The following is a 20,901-nucleotide window of genomic DNA, read 5'->3' on the forward strand; positions in this document are numbered from 1 at the left end:
GAGCCGCTTCCGTTTCCTGCCCGCAGCCAAGATGGCGGCGGCGGTGAGGAAGCGCCGTGTGGCGAGCGGGCGGTGAAGCAGTTTCCGCCGCCGCTGCTTCTCCAGCAGTAAAAATGGCGGAGTCGGTGCTGGAAGTTGTGGGCAAGCTGCAGTCGCGGCTGGCGGGCAGCTCGGAGCCCAAGAAGGTGAGGGGGGCGGCGGTGTGGCCGGGGCTCCCCCTCCCTGGTTGGGGCGGCGCGGTGGGGCCGGGGGTCGGGAGGGCCCGGGTCACCCCGCGGGTGGCACGGGGAGCGGGGCCGGGCCTGCCCTGCCCTGCCCTCCGCCGCCCCACTCCCCCCGAAGTTCCCATCCCGGCCGGGGCCGCGGTCCGTGGGGTGAGGGGGGTGGGTGAGGCCGGGGGTTGTCACCGGTGGGAGCCCCCCCGAGCTCCTGCCAGCCCGGGCCGGGCTCGCAGGCCCCGGCTGCCCCCCGGGCGGCCCGTTGCGGTGTGACGGGTTCCTTGCGTGGGGTTTCCCCCCGTGGCGTGTCGGTGGGGTTGCCGTTTGAGAGGCGAGCGGGCAACGGGAGAACTCGCCGGAAGAGTCTTGCCCTGGTGACGTGTTCATGGTGGAAGAGCCGCGGTGGCCGGTGTGAGCCCGGGCGTGAGGCGACGGAATCGCAGCCCTGCCGTGGGAGTGGGGAGGGCCAGGACCCCTCCGCGATCACCAGGGAGTTGGGGTCAGGGCAAGAAGTTGGGGAGTTTTAACTCATCCCCCTCCACAGGTTCCCCCTTTGGCCTCGGGGGAAGTTGCTTGATGCCTCTCACCCAGCTCCACGAGGGAACGTGTCTGCTGCCGAAACCTGCTGCCTGCAGCAGCTGTCGTGGAGCGGCAGCCGGGCACACGCTGCCCCCGTCCGCGCTTGTCCTGGGTCTGTTCGGTGACGTTCAGCTGTGTCTGTTGCTGACAGCAGCTCTCCTGCCGGACACCAGGGTTCTGAGCTGTTTTTTTTCCAACTGAAATTTGGAATTAGGGCTGAGCTCAGGTGTGGGCTCACTGCATGCTATTATCCCATTCTCTAGGGTGTCGTATTTTATAGGGGGAGCAACTGTTGTGACTATTTACCCATGTTTGGTTCATGTTTCACTTAATTCAGGTGAAAGATGAGGCGGTGAGGGCCTTGCAGCTACTCTGTACTCATTTAATTTTGTTTAACTGAGGGAAACACCTACAGAACCGCTTGCTTTCCAGGGCTTCCTACCACCCATGAAGAAGGATAGATACCGGAGTGCTCAAGTGCTGGCCCTTTGAAATGGAGGCCCTTGTACCCAGATCTAGCCCAGCCAGGGGAGAAGCGACGGAGGGTCTGGCTCTTTTTCTCACCCTCTCAGCCAAGAGCAGGTTTAACTGGTGAGGCCCTGAATGGAGCTGAGGGTCTGCTGAGGAGTCAGTTCCAGGGGGTCTTGGGCCCCGTGGTGCTGAGAGCATGCGCAAGACTTCAAATATTGGCTCAGCACACTGTGCACAGAGAATTAGTGCTCCTGTTTCCTGACCCTTGTGTCAGCTTGAGGCAATAATTGCTTCTCTGTGTTTCTTGGGCATTGTAAGTTTTTGGGCACTATTTGCACAGGCTGACTCTTTCTCCAGTAACCTTGCAGTGTCAAGTTGTTTCTTTCTCCGTTGATCCGATGCAGTTTTGCAAGGAGAGAGAGAGGTAGTAAGCATTGGCAAGCTGTTACTAGCTAGGATAATGACTTTAAACCTTCTTCCCTTCCCCAGCAGAAAGGTCCCATGACCTATACTCTTATTTCTGGTACCTTTTCAACTATATCCTTGGAAATGTTAGTGTTTCTAGGCTTGAATTTAGTTGTCATTGCATTATCTTGACGATTGTGTATCTTCTGAGCACCTTCCTGTGTCAGAAAAGGGGCTTTTGGCTCTTCTGCTAGAACTGTTTCCACTACAGTTCTGTAGCAGCTACAGCTTTACCCTGTCAGCAGGAAAATCCATGGCTTCTCTGGGTGCTACAGTTGTTACACCATTTCTAGTCTTTGGTTTTCTTGCCTTGTGCTTTAGAAACATTTTATCAGTAATGTGGAAGAATATTTGCTCAGTATCATGTACAACTCTATATTGCCTTGCTGAAAGGTGTTAAGTATTAATATCGTTTTCTGGTGAAAATTGGGCTGCTGGCACAGAACTGTGTGAGTGAAACTTTGGACACTGCTGTAATTGTTTGGAAAAGGTCTTTTTTTTTTTCCCCAGCAGAGAAGATGCAAACTCTGCTGCAGGAGTGTTTCTCTTCTGGGGGAAGAAAGAGGATAAAGGGAAACACAAACAGGAGAGCATCTTCACAGAGAAGAAGCAGCCAGGCTGTGCTGTAGTAATTTGATGTTAATGTCTATTGTTAGCATTGTAACGGCCTGGTTGACTTCTTTTCAAAAAAGAAAACAACCCACCCATATGAAACAAAACTTTATTCGAGTTGGAACTAAGTGAAGTCTTTATGGTTTGTGTCTTGTGGCTGATTGACTGAAACTCTACCCTGTGCTGGGGTGTTTTAGAAGAGCTTTCTCATATGTATTTCATCTGGTGCCTAGCGAGAGACAAGCCTTGTGTTTTCTGTCTTCTACGTGGCTGCCTTCTTCCGTAAGACTTGTAGGATCTCATTTATTTCTGAGTTGAGATGCCAGATTTGAATCTGCTTGGCTGATTTCAGCTGAAGGCAGTGGGGTGCACAGCATCAGCTTGTTCCTGTAGGAAGTACAGATTAGTACAAGTTCTTAAGCCTCACTGCATCAGACTTGTCTCATGCACGTGGACCTGTGGTCCACCAAGATCTCAAGCAAAGCGAGGCTTTGCTGTGCTGTACGAACACAGCTCCCAAATATATCCTTACTCAGATATTGCCAGGCTGCATGCCATTTGGACAGCATCAATAAGCACAGGTTTTGATATCTTAGATTGGCAGATAAGTGCATTACTTAACAAAAATGCCTCGTTTCCTGACGGCGTCATTTTGAGACTTTCATTACTTGGCTGCTGAAAACTCAAACTGTGCTAATGTTTCTAAGGATCATGCAGGTGTAAAAGCTTGGTGGAGTGCTGCTTAGGCAAAGGTATGTATATGGTGGCCTCTCAGAAAGCCAGCTTGGGTTTTTTTTTGGTTGTTGGTTTTGGTTTTTTTTTTAAAGATGTGTGGAAGTTTCCAACCATTGACTGCAGTGGGTGTGGAATAAGCTGTTTCCCCGTGAGACATGTTGTAGATTGAATGTGTGGGTCCCCTGGTCTCACACCACACTTCCCCTGGCTGTACAAAATCCGGAGATAAGCCCCATTGAGAATAGCACTTTTCATCTTGGAATTCAGCCCTGAAGGCAACAAATAGCTAAAGAGTTAAAAGAGCGGTGGAAGATGCTACAGTGGTGTAGCTAGAAAATAATTGGGAGGCTGTAAAGATACCATAATGAGTTTTCCCTGGGTTTGTAGTGTCACAGTACGGTTTTGTAAGCTCTGAAACAACCTCTCTAGGAAGGTAATCGGCTTACAGAGATGCTATTGTTTTAATATTGCCCCATTTTACTCTTGTTTGTTTTTCTATCTAGTACAGAATCCATCCTTCTTTCCTTCCCTTCCTGCCCCTTCCAAACAGGGCTTTCATGCACACTAGTCCAAACCGCTGCGTTACTGATGCCAGAAGGATCTTGGCCTCCCTGGCGGGATCCCGACCCGTGAGCCCGTGGCAGGCCTTGCTGTGGCAGTTGGAGGGGAGGCAGCAGAGGTGGGCTGTGTCTCTACTGCTTCTGGTTTGATGGCTTCGATTGCCAGTGAGCTTGTCAAGCAGCAGTGATGGCAACGTAACAGCGGTCCTGAAAACTGAAAGGATGTTGGGATTTATTTTTTTCCCCTTCCCCTCCCTATCAGTTGAGGTAGGTGGTGGAGCACATTACCTACCCCAGATCCCCTGAATCCCAGGGGAGATTCTGCATTACCATGAGCCCAGAGTTGCAGGGACAGAGGGCTGGAAGACCGGGTTAGCTATGGTTACGGCACAGCTAGAACTATTGCATCCCCCTCAGCATCCCAGCTCAGGAGTGCTGAAATTCACTGGTACTGTTGGTATCAGTGTTTCACTCTTCTAAAACAAACAAGTCTGTGATCATGGCAATGAAGTCCTAAATATAAGTGAACAGAAACCATCCCGTGGTTCTGCCTAAGCCACGTGAACCCTTATCTGTGTGTTGAGGAGTATTTTCTCTCTGAAAGTAATAGCACTCTTCAAATAGGTTAAAAAACTGATTTCCTTCAAAAGGAAGGAAACCTTTAAACGTCTTTGATCCTTGCATGGTGGAAGTGGGGGTGATTGGAATAGCTTAGGCCAACAGAGCTAATTTAAGCATGAGTGCAATGCTTTAAAGAGAAGATCTTCTGGGTCAGGGACAGCCCTTTGTATGGCATATAGCACAGCAGTGCTGAATGAAGCCTGGGCTGTATAGGGGCTGTAATAATGGGAATGCTGACGAGGCTGGTCTGGGGCTATAGCTGAGCTGCGGGAAATAATGTGAGGGGCAGCAGTGCTGTCAGATGTGTGGTGCTGTGTACTGTAAGTTAAAAGTTGGGAGGCATCTCGGTGAAGCAACGTCCCAAACCGCCTGGGTGGCAGAGGTACAAGTACGTCCTCTTCACCTGCAGCCCCTCGCTGGGGTGCAAGTCAGAAAGGGCTCCTCTTCCCTCCCTGGCCCATGGAGCAGATGTACGTGCTGGGAGGGCCTCGCTCGGCAGTGTGTGTGTGTAGGAAAACAACATTTTTCACTGGTGTATGTCAAAGGGAAGGGAAAAGAGTGGGGTGAGAGGCAGTGATTGTGGAAGGGATCACTTTCCTTTTTAGCACAGGCTATAGTTGAGAGGAGAGAGACTGTCAGCAGCACTGACAGAGCGGAGGGTCTGCAGGGGAGATATGGGTTTCCTCTTAGATCTTTCAGAGCATCCAGAAATCTTCCTTCCCTCAGTGTCTAGCTTGCAAAACTTCAGAAAGGACTCTTAATATTTTTTTTCCCCTCATCTCAACAAGTGGTGCAGTTCTCAGCACCTCCTTCTGAGAGTCACAAGCTTCCGAGTCCTTTCTTCCACTTGCTGTGCAACAGTATGTCTCTGTTCCTGATGCTTTAAGCCAAAGATAAGTTGCAGTCCTGTGTGAAGAAAGCATTAATATTTGAGTCCATTTTAAGATTCTCAGGTGGGCCCTCGTAGGCAAAGAGGCGGTAATTTCTTAACAGCTGGCCCTTGTGTTCAGCTTCTCAGGAGCCTGATTTGGAGCAAGACAGCAGCTGTCTGCCACTTGGATCTTTCTAACAAGCTCTCATGCAGTGCAGAATTTCCTTCCTTTCTAATCACAGTATGAGGTTCAGTATGACAAGTCTGAACGCTTTCCTTCTTGTCTCTGCAGCTGCTGAAAAGTCTGAAGAGGCTCTCTGAGTTGCCCATCACAGTTGACATTCTTGTGGTAAGAGCTGTGAAATCTCTCACACTTTCATCGTGTCTGTCAAGTCACAGGATAACTGTTTGCCACAGAAACGCTGCTTTCCCTGGGATGGGGCGCGTTGCCTCGGCCACCTGCTACAGCCTGGTGTCACAGGCACAATGGGATGAGGTTCTAGAGATTCCAGGCAGGGGGAAGGAGAGTGTCAGAGCGAGTGTGAAGCCATGGAGGACAGTTTGTCATCTGCAGTTCTCCTGAAAGCTTAACACTTGCCTGGGATCTGAGAGTTGGAGCACTTCCTAATGATCACTGAATCAGCATGGAATTGGAAAGTGCTAATCCTTAACATTATTAGTGACTTGTATCTTCAAACTTACCAACAGTCATGGTAAATAACAACTTACTTTATTAATACATTTATTTAATGTTTGAGGCAGAGTTAAGTTGCCTTTGATTTACAGAACTGTAGTAAACAATATAATGGTTGCTGAAAACAGAATATATTATTTGTGGTATTTTTTCTGTTAGATCAATGAAGTTTATTTCTACCTAGCAGTGATAGGTAGCGGGTTAACTTTATTCACTTTGTAGGAAGTTTAGCAGAGGTGAGAATGCTGACTGTTTTGCTAAGATGAATTCATGTCTTGGCTCTCTCGTGAAGGAGACGGGTGTTGGGAAGACTGTGAACAGTTTACGGAAACACGAGCTTGTAGGAGACTTTGCGAAGAATCTCGTAGCCAGGTGGAAGAAGCTAGTGCCAGTGTCCCAAGAGGCAGACAGGTAAGTGAACCTGTTTGGTTATCCTGATGGATAAGCTTTGTTATATTTTTGCAGTAGAGATTATAAACTTCTCTGACCAAGGTAACAAAGTGAAGGCTCTGGAAAAACTTGTAACATGAGCTTGCTAACTCTGCATGGGTTTTTTTCCTTGTTTTGGCATAAACTTCCTGCCTCAGCTAGCTGTGCAGCGTTGGGTTGCTGACGGCTGCAGTTTTGCATGAAAGTAGGGACCGATTTTCAAGAATCTGCAATTTGAAGAAGAGATTAACAGGAGAGGCCAGAAAAGTGCCTTTAATAAAACAAGAGATGCAATCTCCTTGCTTCTCATATTACAGTGCTAAAGAGAGGAAGTTCTAGGCCCAAGCAAAGGAAGTGGCTTGCTTTCGAAGAAGGCTTTTATGTGCAAAAATCCTATGGAAACTGAAAGTTAGTGCTAGCCAGCATGTTGTAGTAACAAAGCTGTGCTGAACCCAGCAATGAGATTGTTTAGATGTGGGTGATGAAGACCCAGTTCTTCATTATAATTTCGATGGCTGTGATATCCCTGCATGCTTAACTGAGGGCCAAGTTTCACGTAAGCACCACATAGCCAGGAGTGTGTGGGCATGGAGAAGTGTATGTACACATCTGTCTCCAGTTCCTAATGAACTGTGAAGTCTCTAGTCCTAATAAAAATGCTTAATCAATTCCTGTAGTCTCTAAATCCCTGAATATTGCTGTGCCTGAGAGGATTAGTGGTATTCTTGCCACAAAACTACTAAATACAACCTTAGTCTTCTGTAAGAGGTGTTCCCATCCAGATGGTCCGTGGGGAGTGGCTCTTTTCATTCATATGGGGAAGTTTTAATCTAACTATTTTGTTTTCTTTTCCCTTTAGAAATAACCTAGATTCTGAAGACCGTGACTACGAGAGGAGCAGCTCAAGCAAAAGACATCAAGAACTCTCCCTCAGAGAGGATGAGGAACCTGACCAGGAGTATTCAGAACCCTTCCAGCCATCTTGCAGCCAGACCTATAGCCCAGATCATAGGGAAAAGAAGTCCAAAAGGCATCCTAGGCCTGAGAGAGCCCATGAGACTTATGGCTATAGCAGCCACGAGGGGAAGGATTGGGGCAGATCTTCCCCAGTGCTCTCTTCAGATCAGGAGTACTCGGACTGTGGACAAGCTGTGTCACCTGAGCCAAGCGAGAGCCCTCAGGATATGTACACAGACCCTTATGCCTCTGAGGAGCAGGAAGAACCAACAGTATTTAATCGGAAAGCCAGTAAAGGCCACAGCTTTCAGGAGAAGCTGGGGGGAGGTCAAGAGCGGAACCCTGGTGAGTTCTATGACAAAGGGAACATGAGTCGAAACAAAGAGCACAAGTCTTCTCACAAGAAGCAACGACTTGATGGCAGAGGGGAGGACAGGACCTCTGCTTTCAGCCCAGAAAGATTGCACAAGACCACTTTTAAAGAGCAGCTCCGAGAAGCCGCCGTGGCAGGGGGCAGCAAGGAGAAGCAGAGGATGTCAGATGGCACCAAGAAGGAGAAGAACCGAGAAAGTGGCACCTCCAGAAAGGAGAAGTTGCACGTGTTGCCACACTTAGAAGAGCCTTTGGACAACCATGTTAAGAAGCAAAAACATCGGGACTCTGAAAAAATAAAATTGGAAAAGCCCAAGCTGAGCCTGGAGTCATCTAACGCAGAGCGGGAGAAACGGAAAGCTGAGAGTGACTTGTCAAATAAGATTAAAGAAAAGGGGATTTCTGGGAGCTTAAAAGCTTCAGAGGGGAAGCGCAAAGTCTCCGATGTGGACAAAAAATCAATGGGCTTTTCCTCCAATTCTGGGGAGGGGGAAGTGGAGGATGAATTTGAACAACCTACAATGTCCTTTGAGTCGTACCTCAGCTACGACCAGCCCCAGAAAAAGAAAAAGAAAGTGGTCAAACCTGCTGCGTCAGCTGGAGAGAAAGACCGAGGGCACAGCAAACAGAACGGATCCAAAGCCAGTACCAACAGCTCAAGCTCGAGTCGGAAAAGTCCAAGCCACAAGCGAACAAGTGAGAAAAACACAGAGAAGAAACTACCAGAGGCTCCTAAACCAAAGAGGGTAAGGTTTTGAAGATCTGAAAGTGAACAAAGAAGGTGGGATCCGCTGCTCTTGGTCCTCTGCCATCTGGGGCTTATTAGTTTTGCCCTTGGAGGTGCTGGGCTGTGTTCTGCATCAGGATGTGCGTGCGGTGTCTCAATAATACACAGGTCTGTGACTCCTGGTTCCTGCTGGGAGCCACCATGTGTTTCATATGCCCCATGCCACAGGCATCGCTTTGTGCTGTTAGAGTGGGACTCTGCTGGAAAAGTGGGTGAAGAGGGAGGGGGAAAGAAACGTAATAGACAAAACCTTCTTTATTCAAAAATGGGGAGAGTAAGAGGGAAACACCTTCAGCTAAATAATCATATGAAAACATATTGGATGTGATACATATGTTAAGCATGCAGAATATCTTTAGACGTGAGTCAACTTAGAGTCCTGCCTAATATGCAGTGCATTTCCACCTGCTTGCAAGGTTACCATGTCTTTCAAGTATTTATGCTTCTCTAAAATCTTGCTTATTTTAATGCTTTATCAGTACTGCAGTTTTTTAAACTAAATCTGTTGGTCTCAAGAAATGGGAGGACTGATGTTACAATGCAGCTTATTCTAGAAGACAAATTCTCTTTTGTGAAAGCACGAAAAATGAGCAATGTTTCTGTATATATTCATTACAATGTGGGTGCCAGGGTTGTTTATATAAATAAGGGACAAATGTGTAAAACCTTGACTACTTAAAGTTTTTACTCAACTTGAAACACTCCGCTCTATGAGGACAGGGTGAGAAAGTTGGGGTTGTTCATCCTGGAGAAGGCTGTGGGAGACCTTATTGCAGCCTTCCAGTACTTAAAGGGGGACTATAGGAAGGATGGGGGTGACCTCTTTAGCAAGGCGTGCTCTGACAGGACATGGGGTGATGGTTTTAAATGAGAGGAGGTAGATTTAGGCTGGATATAAGGAAGAAAATTTTTTATAGTGAGGGTGGTGAAGCGCTGGCACAGGTTGCCCAGATCTGTCTGTGGAGGCCCCATCCCCAGAGACATCCAAGGTCAGGCTGGACGGGGCTCTGAGCAACCTGATCTAGCTGGAGGTGTCCCTGCTCACTGTGGGGGGGTTGGACTGGATGGGCTCTAAAGGTCCTTCCCAACCCAAACCATTCTGTGATTCAGTAAGTTCTTATAATCTTAGCAGCCTTTTCAAATCCTGTTTTGCCATTCATTCTAAGTGCCTCATATCAAAGTTTGAGATGTCCCCTGGTTTATGAGGTTCCCGTCTCCACCACTGCGGCTTTTCTTGCAGGAGGGGGGGAGGAGGAGAAGAGGCAGACCAGGTAAATGAGTGTTTGAGATTAAGGAAATGTTTCTGCCGGCTTTCTCTTCTGTTTTTCTCCAGTTCTTTGCACTGTTAATCTGATTTGGGTTCTTGCCAGAGGCCTTTAGCACTGAACCTAGCAGGTTAAAGATGTGGATGGCTCTTAGTGGAGGGCGCTGAGTGATTCGGATCCTGAATTTTGGCTTCTTTATACTGGCAGCCTAGACAGAGCCACAGTAATGTGGCAGAAGCACAGGCTCCCTCTGAGGTGCAAGACTGATCAGCATTGATTGTCTTTTTCAAGATATCAAACAAATTGCAGTTCAATGCTGTTTGTACCCTGGCAGGATGTAACATTCTCCTTGTTTTTGTCTTACTTGCATGTACATCCTCTCCTTCCAGATAATTTTAGATGTGGTACCAACATTACCAGACATCCCACTGCCACCGATTCAGGCCAACTACCGCCCTCTTCCTTCGATTGAGTCCATTACCTGCTCCCAGACGAAAAGGAAAGGTATGTTGGGCAGGAAAATAGGTCTGAAATGGGCTGTAGCCGTTGTTCCTGGGAGGAAGTGGATGCTGGCTGGGTTCACGTCTTTTGCGGGGGGTCTGGTGTCCTGCCTCTGGGGCCCAGAGCCTGCATTTCAGAAAAAGGTGGTTTCTTTCCCACATGCTCTAGCAGAAATGAAGAGGAGCCTTTGCTGACCCTTCTTGAGGCTTGGGCTTTGGACTTGCCCTTCTTGAACTAGGTTGCAGGTCTCTTAGAGAAGACTTGGCCCTTTAGGTTGCTTCCTGGTGACTCTGATTTTGTGCCTCCTGTGCCATTCATCAGGGTGGGCTCTTCTTTTCTCTGTTCCCTTCTCACTCCAAGTCTTTTCCCTTTACAGCAGTGTCCTCACCAGTTGAAGAGAGCGAAGCGGGTTTTACAGGCCGCCGGTTGAATTCAAAGATGCAAGTGTATTCAGGCTCTAAAACTGCCTACCTCCCAAAGATGATGTCTCTGTATCAACAGTGTATCAGAGTCCTCAGTAACAACATTGACTGTAAGTACCTTTCCTCACCTGTCTTAAAGTCATGTTGCCACACAGAGAATACCCAAGCCTTGGTAACTTGTTTGTATATGTCCCAGCAGCATCTGGCTTGGAGCATGTGAACCGTTAGTTGCCCCTTGTCACAAGGCAAGCTAAGTAACATGGGGCAGATCTCACTGAAAGCTCAGGTGCTGCAGGGATCAGCACCCAGCATGCTTTCAGAAAGTGCGAAAGCACTGGAAATAGTGATAAACAGAGCCCTGCACAGGCATTTCTTATCTTGGAGATATTGGTGCCTGATGACCCACTAGAGCTATTGCACCTGTGGTTCCTTTCTTGTCCCCTCGTATTGTGCAGTGGCATGCAGCACTGCTGTTTTTTTCCACTGCATTTCAAGGTGTCAAGCCCCTTCCTTGGCAAGGAAGGAGCAGGATAAATACTCTGTGCATCTTGTTTCTCTCCAGCAATCTATGAAGTGGGTGGTGTCCCTTTCACAGTGCTGGAGCCAGTATTGGAGAGATGCACCCCAGAGCAACTGTATCGCATTGAGGAATGTAATCATGTGAGTGCGCCTGGGGAAGGGATAGTGACATGCGGGAGTGATGTTCTGTCCTCGTCTGCAATAGGAGAATAGTAAAAAACAGTGCTCTTTATAACAAGAGGTGGCTGTTGCTAGTACTGAGATCCTGGATTTGCTACAAGTTGGCCCCTCCTAAGCTGTCTTGTCCTCTGCGGTGTTAGAGTGACGCTGGCACTAACTGGTGCAAAGGGAGAGGGGAGTGAAGGTGTCAGGAGGGATCCCAGCTTATGTGTGGGTTTGTTTCAGGTCCTTATTGAGGATACGGATCAACTGTGGCACAATCACTGTCTCCGAGACTTCAAGACAGAGAAGCCAGAAGAGTTTGAGTCCTGGCGGGAGATGTACCTTCGACTTCATGACGCGCGAGAGCAACGGCTGCTCATGTTAGCCCGGAACATCGGCTCAGCTCATGCCAACAAACCCAAAGGTAAAGTAGGGCTGCATGGTCAGAGAGGGGTCTGGAAATGCTGCCTAGGAGATGTCTTTGTCAGGGGAAGGTCTTTTGGAGTGGCTGGTTTAGATCTAGTCCAGTTTAGGAGTTGCTTAACTCTCTGTTCTTTGTGGTGGCCTTCCCTTAATGGCTTAGCAGGCTCTAGATTTCATCCATAGTGTTGCTGATGCAGACTAGACAGAGCAATATTTTATAGCAAGAACATGTAGGGCTGTAGAGGCACCTCCTGTTCTGCTAGAGTGGCTTCTCCAGGCTGGGGTTGAAGAATACCGAGGTGGAGGGAAGCATTCCTGCTCTTTTGGTGAGCATAATGAGAGCTACTGACCTGATCAGTCTGATTTCTCACAGCAAGAGGTTCAGACCTTAGGTGAGGAGGCTATTGCCTGAGCTTTGAAATGGATGGATTGGGGAGAGGTGGTTGGAGCTTGTCTTATTAGACAAGCACTGAGGAGCCTTCTCCATGATAAGCTGGATCTAAGCAATATTTCCCTCTGGCCTTCTATAGGTAGGGTGGCCAAAATGGCGTTTGTGAACTCTGCAGCAAAGCCCCCTCGAGATGTACGAAGGAGACAAGAGAAGTTTGGAACTGGAGGACCTCTTCTGCCAGAGAAGACCAAGTGAGTGTTTCTTAGTAGTGCTTGCTGTTCAAGGCTGCTTTTCCTGTGGGCTCCTGCCAACATCCCCCTGAAGCTCTGCATCCTGGCAGGAAAGGATACTGTGTGCGCGGGATGTCCTTTTGCAGTGCAACTTGTAACTGTAATAGCTGCTTTCTTGCTGGCTCCATGTGGTATCAGTCATGCTGCTGTTAAACGCAGCTTGTGTCTGAAGAATTGCATCAAACCACAATGACTCATTTGCTGAAATGTCTGTCGTGTCTCTGTTTCAGAATAAAACCACCATCTAGCAAAAGCCATGCTCGTGTGAGTGAAGAGCAGTCCTATGATGGGCCCAGCACCAGCAGTGCCCATTCTGTCCCATCTTCAGGTAGCACCTTCTCCTCCTATGACCCCAGGAAACCGCCAGTGAAGAGTAAGTACAAACTGCAGAACGCTGTGTGGCGTCCTAGAGTTCCTCCTTCACAAACACGTGAACCTGCTGCTTCTGCTGTAAAAGAAATCTGGGCTATGGAGGAGGGTTGATGTTGGTGGCCTCTACCCTCTCTCTAAGGAGAGGGTAAAGGCTGTTTGAACTTCTTGCACACGAAAAAGGATAGGGAAACATCTGATTCACCTGCCTGCTCAGTGCTGACTGTATCAGCCTGTCCTAATGGTGGTAGTGAGGCAGAGACCCTGCTGCTTCCCTCCTGCTGTCCTTCTGTGACTGTCCAGCTATTCAGAACAATGAAATTGTAGTGCAGCTCCCTTGGGAAGGAAGCAGGGAGAGTTTAAGTAGGGAGAGTTTAAGCAGAGATCTGTGTTCTTACAGTGCAGACAGCAGAGCATTCTCTCCTCAGTCTGTGACCTGAAAATACGATAGGCCCTGATTAGAGAGCTCACGCATCCTGCCTTGCATCTGCTTTGCTAGGGCTGCAGCTTTGAGTTGCTCTCTGCTCTCCTAGTCTGTGACTGCTGCTTTAATGTCTGGGGTTTTTTGTTTGATTTGAGGGTTTTTTTCCTCTGTTGCAGAAATTGCACCGATGATGGCAAAGACTATCAAAGCTTTTAAAAACAGGTTCTCTCGGAGATAAGTTTGCAGTGGAGATCTGGGACTTTCCCTCTGGTGGGGAGTGGCACTGAAGGGGGAGAAGGTACCCAAACAACCCTTTTCTTTGAACTTTGGAGGCTGCAGCTGCTGGGAGAAGCTTCGATCTGCACAAGATGACAGCACAGTATTTTATCTTTTATTCTGGTCCCTTTCTCAGTGTCAAGCCCCCCCTCTTTTACCCCTGCCCTTAACATCCTGTTTCTGGCTTTGTCATCCGTCAAAAGAAGGGTGTACAGAATCTCCTGACACAAGAAAATGTGAAGTCTTGGCACCTGCTGAGAGTGGAAGATCCAGAGACTATTTACTATTTAACCTTTTAATAAATTATAAAACAATTTTAATTAATATTTTGCCCCTCTATCCCGCTGGTATTATTTATGTTGCTCCCAGTAGTCTCCCCCCTCCCAATCCAGTACAAGGGCCAGCCTCTCTGACTCAAGCTGGCAGGAATCCCATCTGAGTGGACATTGGGTGTCATGGGAGTCTTTCCTTGTGATCTGGTACCTGCTGGGCCCAAAGTCCCACCTGGACTCTCTGGGGTAGGTAGGACCAGTGGCCCATCTGCTCATTGATCCTTTGGCAAGGACATCGAGTCCTGAGGCTTTGCTCTCTACTCGTGTGTGTTAATAAAATCTTCGCTCTCAACCTTCTCTCTGCTGTTACTGTAGATCTTGTACAGATGCTTACGTTGTTGTGCAGGGATGCCAGGAGCCATTGGGGACTTTTTCTCTGCTGCTGTTGTCTTCTGCTGGCTACTAGGAGTAAAACTATGAGGGGTCTTGGGAGAAATTTTACTGTGCAGCAAGTCAGATTTTAACTTTTTTTTTTGAGAGAGAGAGAGAGACAGGGGGCTTTGCCTCTGAAATGAAAAACAGTTTTTAAATACCAATGAAGGCATTGGTTTGCCTCTTTTAGTGGAAAGAAGGAATACTTTTATCTTATTTTCTCTGTGGAATTGGGAAGGATTTATTTCCAGTTTGGAAGCTGGTGCTTAAATCCTGTCTTTTCCCTGTATATTTTCCTCTGCCCCCTCTTTGGAAAAAGCAAGGATTTTAGTCTCTGAACCTGAAACCACTTGACTGTGGTTGGAGGGAAGCAAATAACAGAATGTGGTTTGTTTTTAATGTGTGTGTACTTCGTAGCAGGACTTCAAAAAGTTCGGTTATACTTGGTGCCTGAGGAACTGGAGCTCTGGAAGGAAAAGGTGTGCAGTGTGACCCAGTGGACCCAGACTCTGGGGCTGGTGGAAGTGTGAGGTGGTGCCCTGGAGCACACCTCCTTTGGGGAGGTCAGGAGCCAGAGTGGTACATGAGGTGTGTGATTTCGGGTGGACTCGCTGGGGCTGCAGCAGAGAGCAGGGTGCTGGACACAACTCTAGGGCCTCGCTATTAAGTGGGAAGCCTTACTGTGGTGAACATTTCTGCATGTGGGTTACATCTGCCTTGAAAGCAAACTTACCCAGAGGTGTTGCAAACAGATGATGGAGCTGGTTAGAGCCAGGTCATGTGGTGAGGGAGATGGCCTCTCTGGTAGTGCTCAGAGGTCCGACTGGGTCAGAAAGGGGAGGGGTTCTCCTATTCCAAGCTGTATTTACTGCCCTAGGACTTTGTTGTCTAGCTGGAATAGGTGCTGGTAGTGGATGCTGTTGTTGGTGGCAGCTTTTGAGAAGTTCTGCTGCTGGCTTCCTGTGGCTGCGAAATCCCCAAGCGGTGGAGTTGTCTGTGCACACTGACTGGGGAAAAACTTGCTGTGAAGTGCCCTCCCTGGAGGGCTTTAGAAAAATCCCTGTATGCTTCTGGTTTCTGTTGGTTTCTTTCTTTGTTTGTTTTCTCTCTCTCTTTTAAGCCATTCTGAACACCTGTCTCTTATTTGGTCTGTTCTCTTCTTATTTTGAAGGTCTTGGAAAAATGTTCTCAGACTCTCATGTGCTGTAAGTTTGTTACAGTCCCAGATGCTTTAATGTTACTGTGCAGCATTTCAGTGTGTGTTGTGCTGTAAAATAATAGCTCCTTACTCTTGCATTTTTGCTGTATTTAATTTTGCTGTATTTTTAATTAGATAACAATATATTATCTTCTGCTGACTGTTGTGCTACCATTTATTTCTCCTCTGTACTTGGGGTAGGGGCAGAGGGGAGGGGAGCGGAGTCTGGCATGGTGTTCAGGCCCCAGTGGAGCCTTGAGCAAAGGATCCGGATTAGGTCCGAGAACAATCTTGGGCACTGCTAAACTGCGACTTTTAATTACTACTACAGCTAAATAATCAATGTGGGTATTGCCCAAAGCATTGCTGTTAGGGGGTGATGTACCTTCCCTCTCAGAGCAGCCTCTTTTGCTCTAGGCTTTGCCAACTGTATCTGTATTTTAGCTTAGCTGGATTGCAGGGAAGGAGGATGAAGAGAGGATCAGATGTGACAGTGAGTCTGAATTGATGCTGTGCTGAGTGGGTCCCACTGGTACCGGGACTGATGCCCACTGTCCTCCCTTCCCTCCCTCTTCCCTTTGCTCAGGTGCTAAAACAGCACAGCTGGAAGCCATGGCTGGGGGCTGGTGCCCACCAAAAGAAGGGTTACTTCCATGAGACACAAACTAAGCAAAGCGTAGGGTAAAAGTGCTCGCTCTGTTCCCAGTCTCTTGGTGCCCAGGATGTTACACTTGTGCAATTTTTCTGTGCTACACTACACGCGCAGGAGCTGAGCAGAGCTGCCTCTTCCCCCTGCGCTGCCCTGCTGGTGGTGGGATGAGTAACGTGGGCAGGAGGGGGAGTGACCTTGACTTGCATTTGTATTTTGGTCCCTAACTGTGTATATACGATTTTCTATGTTCCTTTTTTTGTGGTAACTAAGATGAATATTTTAATTAGATAAGTTATATGAAAAGAGGAAAATCATGTCTCAATAAAAGCTGAACACTGGACTGGGTCTCCTTGTTCTTTTCTGTCCCTGAGGAGTGAATGTTAAACACGCCGTTAGCAAAACCGGCTCTCTGCGGCTCCGAGGAAGGCTTCTGCTCGGGTATCCCGGCGGCAGCGGGGCGGGGGTGCGGCCGTTCCCCCTCCTGGCTGGAACAAGCCCCAGGTTTAAACCCCGGGAGCTGCTCCTGGCGCTGCTGGGCAGCACCTTTGGTCAGCCCGCGGCCGCCTGGCACCGCCGGGATCCCCACGAGCCCCCTTTCCCCGGGGCCAGCCGCTTGGCCGGTGTCCGGTGCAGCGTGGAGGGGGGTGGGGGGGTTGCCGAGGCCGTGCGGCGCCGAGCACCGGCCGCCGGTGGGCGGGGTGTCAAGGCGCGGGGGGCGGGGCGGCGGCAGCGCGCAGGCGCAGTGGGCGGGGCGGCGGCAGCACGCAGGCGCAGTGGGCGGGGCGGCGGCAGCACGCAGGCGCGGCCATGGCGCACGGTCCCGGTCGCTGCTGCTGCTGCAGCGGGGAGGCGGCGGCGGGCGGCGGGGAGCGGGGCGCGGCCTGGGGGCTCTACCTGCGTATCGACAGGCAGCGGCTGCAGTGCCTCAACGAGCGCCGCGAGGGGAGCGGAGCCCTCGTTTTCCGCGCTTGGGAGGAGCGCGGCGACCGCACCCGGGTAGGGCCGGGCCGGGGCCTGCAGCGGCGGTGCTGCCTGAGGGGAGGCAGGCGGGGGGGATGAGACCGGGGCTACAGGAGGGGCCCGGGGCGCGAAAGAGGGGCCCGGGGCGGCGGGTGTAAGCGAGGTGTTGTGGTTCCCCCCCTTGCCCCAGAGCCCCCCGGAGGCCACCCGCCCCACCGGCCCCTGTCCCCCCCGGGGCGACCCCCACGTACCTGCGCGGCGGGGCCGGCCCTGACCCGCTCCTCTCTCTCCCCAGTTCGTAGAAAGCGACGATGATGAGGAACTTCTGTTTAATATCCCGTAAGTTCTCTCCTTGAGCTCCTTCGGCGGCGTTTTGGCTGCTGGCAGGGCTTGTTCCTCGCACTTACATTCCCGGGAGCGAGGCACGCCGGTGTGCTCCTGTAACCGGGGCCGATTTGGAGAGCAGGGGGTAGGAATGCCACTTCTGCATCTCTTGGCAGGTTTACGGGCAACGTGAAATTAAAAGGAGTGATTGTGATGGGAGAAGATGATGGTACGCATCCAGCAGAGATGAGACTGTAAGTAAATGATGGTGGGACTGTTGCAAGTGACACCAAATTGGGTGGGAGTGTCGATCTGCTTGAGGGCAGGAAGGCTCTGCAGAGGGATCTGGACAGGCTGGATCGATGGGCTGAGGTCAGTTGTGTGAGGTTTACCAAGGCCAAGTGCCAAGTCCTGCCCTTGGGTCTCACTAACCCCAGGCAACGCTCCAGGCCTGGGGCAGAGGGGCTGGGAAGTGCCCGGCGGAGAAGGCCCTGGGGGTGCTGGCTGACAGCCGGCTGAGCATGAGCCAGCAGTGCCCGGGTGGCCAAGGAGGCCACCAGCCCCCGGGCTTGTGTCAGCACTGGTGTGGCCAGCAGGAGCCGGGCAGGGATGGGGCCCCTGTGCTCGGCCCTGGGGAGGCCCCACCTTGAATGCTGGGCTCAGGTTTGGGCCCCTTGGGACAAGAAGGCCCTTGAGGGGCTGGAGCGTGTCCAGAGAAGGGCAGCGGGGCTGGGGCAGGGTCTGGAGCACAAGTGTGCTGGGGGGCGGCTGAGGGAGCTGGAGGGGGTTTAGCCTGGAGAAGAGAGGGCTGAGGGGAGCCCTTCTTGCTCTCTGCCTCAAAGGAGGTTGTAGTGAGGGGGGGGTTGGTCTCTTCTCCCAAGTCACCAGTGACAGGACAAGAGGGAACGGCCTCAAACTGCGTCAGGGGAGGTTTAGATTGGCTATTAGGAAAAATGTTTTTCCTGACAGAGTGGTCAGGCACTGGCACAGCCTACCCTGACAGGTGGGGGAGTCGCCGTCCCTGGGGGTGTTCAAAAAATGTGCAGACGTGGCACTTGGGGACATGGTTTAGGAGGCCTGGGGGTGTTGGGCTGTGGGTTGGACTTGATGATCCTGGAGGCCTTTTCCAACCTTTAATGATTCTATGATTCTATAAAATGAGCATTAACTTTGCTGGAGCCTAAACTGAACTGATGGACCCGTAGGTAATGAGAACAGCGATTCTCACACCATCGGGTGCCCAAGCGCCCAGTGCAGGTGCGCAGTGTGGGAAGAAGCAGTGTTACTCTGCAACCTCTCTGTTGTTCTGTGGCCCCAGGAGGAAGAAGAAACCATAACTTTTACAGAGATGAGTGCAGCTACTTGCTGCCTTTTCTCTACAGAAATGGGGTGCTGATTTTAACTAGAAGAGAACATTTGGTTGAGACACTGGCTGTGCTGAGAAGGAACTGACCTGCTAGTGGCTCATCGGGCTTCAGAGGATCAATGGGCTGAGAGGGGTTACGCTCTAGGGGGTAACTGAGGCCTGGGAGGGAGGGACATGAGTGATGGAGGTCCTGCAGCCAGGTGAGGTTTGTAAGGCTCTCGGCAGCAGCTTGGCTGTGCTGAGCCACGTGGCTTGTTTTAGCTTCTGAAGGGCAAAAGATCCTTCTTAATACTGCTTTTTTTTTTTTTTTTAAATGAGAGAGTATTGAGTACTCTGCAGTTCTTGCTTGTGGGGAAAGAAACACACCTGTATCAATCCCCTATTTTCCTTGGTCTCCAGTGTACTGGGGTCTGGGTTTCTTCATGCACCCAAACCCAAGCATGCTGAGATCTGTGTCTCCCCAGCTTTGTTCCTTGTTCTTCCTTGTTATTTCTTCAGGGTGTTGGGTATTCTGGAACATGATGATGCTTTGTGGTGACATTGGTATTTTCTCCCTTATAAGACAAAGCAAATCCAGTTTCTTATTGTTGAGAGGAATCTGGGTAGTGCTAATGGACGGGGAGGAAACCAGTTAGTTGATCTGTGTGTTAATAACTTCCTGGGATTCCTTCCTCTCTTCTCAGGTTCAGGAACATTCCTCACATGTCCTTTGATGACACAGCCAGGGAACCGGACCAGACGTTCAGCCTGAACCAGGATCCGAGGGGCGAGCTGGAGTACCCCACCAAGTACGATGCAGATCCCTGTGCCAGGGGGGTGCGGGGGGGCTGCTCTTCCCAAGCGCAGCGAAGTGTTCTATCTAGCCCACTGGCGTGCTGCCGAATTTAGGGGAGTGTTAGCAGAAGGCAGTTCTTTCCCTTGCATCCCAAAGCTGCCCAGAGTAGAATTTGCTTCCCGGCTCCATCCTCCCCTTGTCAGGTGAGAGCTCTGCTCTGAAAACCACCTCCCTGGAGCCAGGGGGATTCCTGTGCCTGTGACCCAGGACTTCTCCGGGTGCAGAATCATCCTGGTTTCATGTGCCCTGCTCCTGGCCACAGTAACAGCTTGTTGCTGGCCCACAGACCACAAGTGTGAAGGAAGCTGCTCCTGCACCCCCAGTCATTTTGCTCCCAAGCCTGACTCAGATTAGGGTGGGAGCCACGCACGGTGAGGGGCTGTGGTGCCGTGCTTAGAGGAGGTGGCAAAGCAGCAGAGTGGCAGCTTGTATGCCCAGCTCTGGCTTCAGAGTGTGTTTTCTTTCAGAATTGCCCGTTTTTCCAATGTTTACCACCTCTCCATCCACTTTCCGAAGAACTTTGGAGCGGAGACAACCAAGATTTTTTATATAGGCCTGAAAGGAGAGTGGACGGAGGTAGGTGAGAGCACAGATGAGCAACAATGTGCTAAGAGTGTAAAAGGGCTTTAAATCATAGCTTGAGCTGTAGTGGTGAGGAGGAAGGTGAGGGTGGTGTAGGGGTGGGGATGGAAAGTCTGTGATTAATAGTCTGTGAGATGGGAACCTGCTCGGCTCTTGCCAGCCAGGTGTTTTAGGAGGGACTTGAATTCTGCTCTCCTCTGGACTAACATGTTTAATCTTAATTCAGGCACATCGCCACGAAGTCACCATCTGCAATTACGAAGCGTCGGCAAACCCAGCTGATCACAAGTTGGAACAAATCACCCCACAGACTCACTTCATCTCCTAACAGTGCTGTTGGGGATCTCGCTGGGAATGGGCGAGTGTATGGACATGGTGGGCTGACTCGGACAGAAGTGGTTTCCTGAAGCACTGGAGAGCGTTGGATCAGCTTTACGTTTTCGTCTTCACCTTGGAGAGCAGGGCGCCGAGGGCACTGGGGTGTCGGGTGGTGCCGAAAGCAGCCGAGCTGTGCTCGTGAGGGGCCAGCTCAGTCTCGGCGGATGCGAGCTCATGTTTGGTGCCGTTACTTCTCTGACTACCAATAAAACACGCGCCGAGGTGCGGAGCTGCCGCCTGGTCGCCCAGGTCCCTCTCCCTGAACGTGGGTCACGGGGGTATGGGGGTGTGTGTGGAGCTGCCCCTCCTGTCCCCGCGGGGAGCCGGTGGGTGCGGGGCTGAGCGGGCCGCGACGGCTGCCACCGGGGGGGACGGGGGGCGGCGCTCGGTGCCTCACGGGCGGCAGAGGGCGGGTGGGGACCCGGGGCCTGGGCCGTGCGGTAACGACGCGGATCGGGGCCTCCCGCCGCCAAGATGGCCGCCCCCAGA

At 50.6% G+C, this 20,901-nt stretch overlaps 2 protein-coding genes across 3 annotated transcripts; both read left to right on the forward strand.

Moving 5' to 3' along the window:
- The first annotated feature begins 6 nt into the window (after positions 1-6).
- On the forward strand, positions 7-16,307 carry ELOA (elongin A). Of its 2 annotated transcripts, none has more exons than XM_064471411.1 (11): positions 7-185; positions 5,425-5,481; positions 6,119-6,237; positions 7,115-8,330; positions 10,026-10,140; positions 10,514-10,669; positions 11,122-11,219; positions 11,484-11,664; positions 12,194-12,305; positions 12,575-12,717; positions 13,314-16,307. In XM_064471411.1, exons 1-11 carry the CDS (start codon positions 114-116, stop codon positions 13,373-13,375), a joined length of 2,331 nt encoding a protein of 776 aa, XP_064327481.1. In that variant the 5' UTR covers positions 7-113; the 3' UTR covers positions 13,376-16,307. The 2 variants fall into 2 exon arrangements, with proteins under 2 accessions (XP_064327481.1, XP_064327482.1); XM_064471412.1 differs by having other exon boundaries at positions 6,122-6,237.
- Positions 16,308-16,758: 451 nt separating this feature from the next.
- PITHD1 (PITH domain containing 1) lies at positions 16,759-20,647 on the forward strand. Its single transcript, XM_064471280.1, has 6 exons — positions 16,759-16,963; positions 17,223-17,266; positions 17,428-17,505; positions 19,301-19,405; positions 19,920-20,028; positions 20,261-20,647. The coding sequence occupies exons 1-6, from the start codon at positions 16,775-16,777 to the stop codon at positions 20,360-20,362; spliced, it is 627 nt and encodes a 208-aa protein (XP_064327350.1). The 5' UTR covers positions 16,759-16,774; the 3' UTR covers positions 20,363-20,647.
- The last annotated feature ends 254 nt before the right edge of the window (positions 20,648-20,901 follow it).

Source organism: Phalacrocorax carbo, chromosome 22, assembly GCF_963921805.1.
Source record: "Phalacrocorax carbo chromosome 22, bPhaCar2.1, whole genome shotgun sequence".
NCBI classification, from domain to species: domain Eukaryota; kingdom Metazoa; phylum Chordata; class Aves; order Suliformes; family Phalacrocoracidae; genus Phalacrocorax; species Phalacrocorax carbo.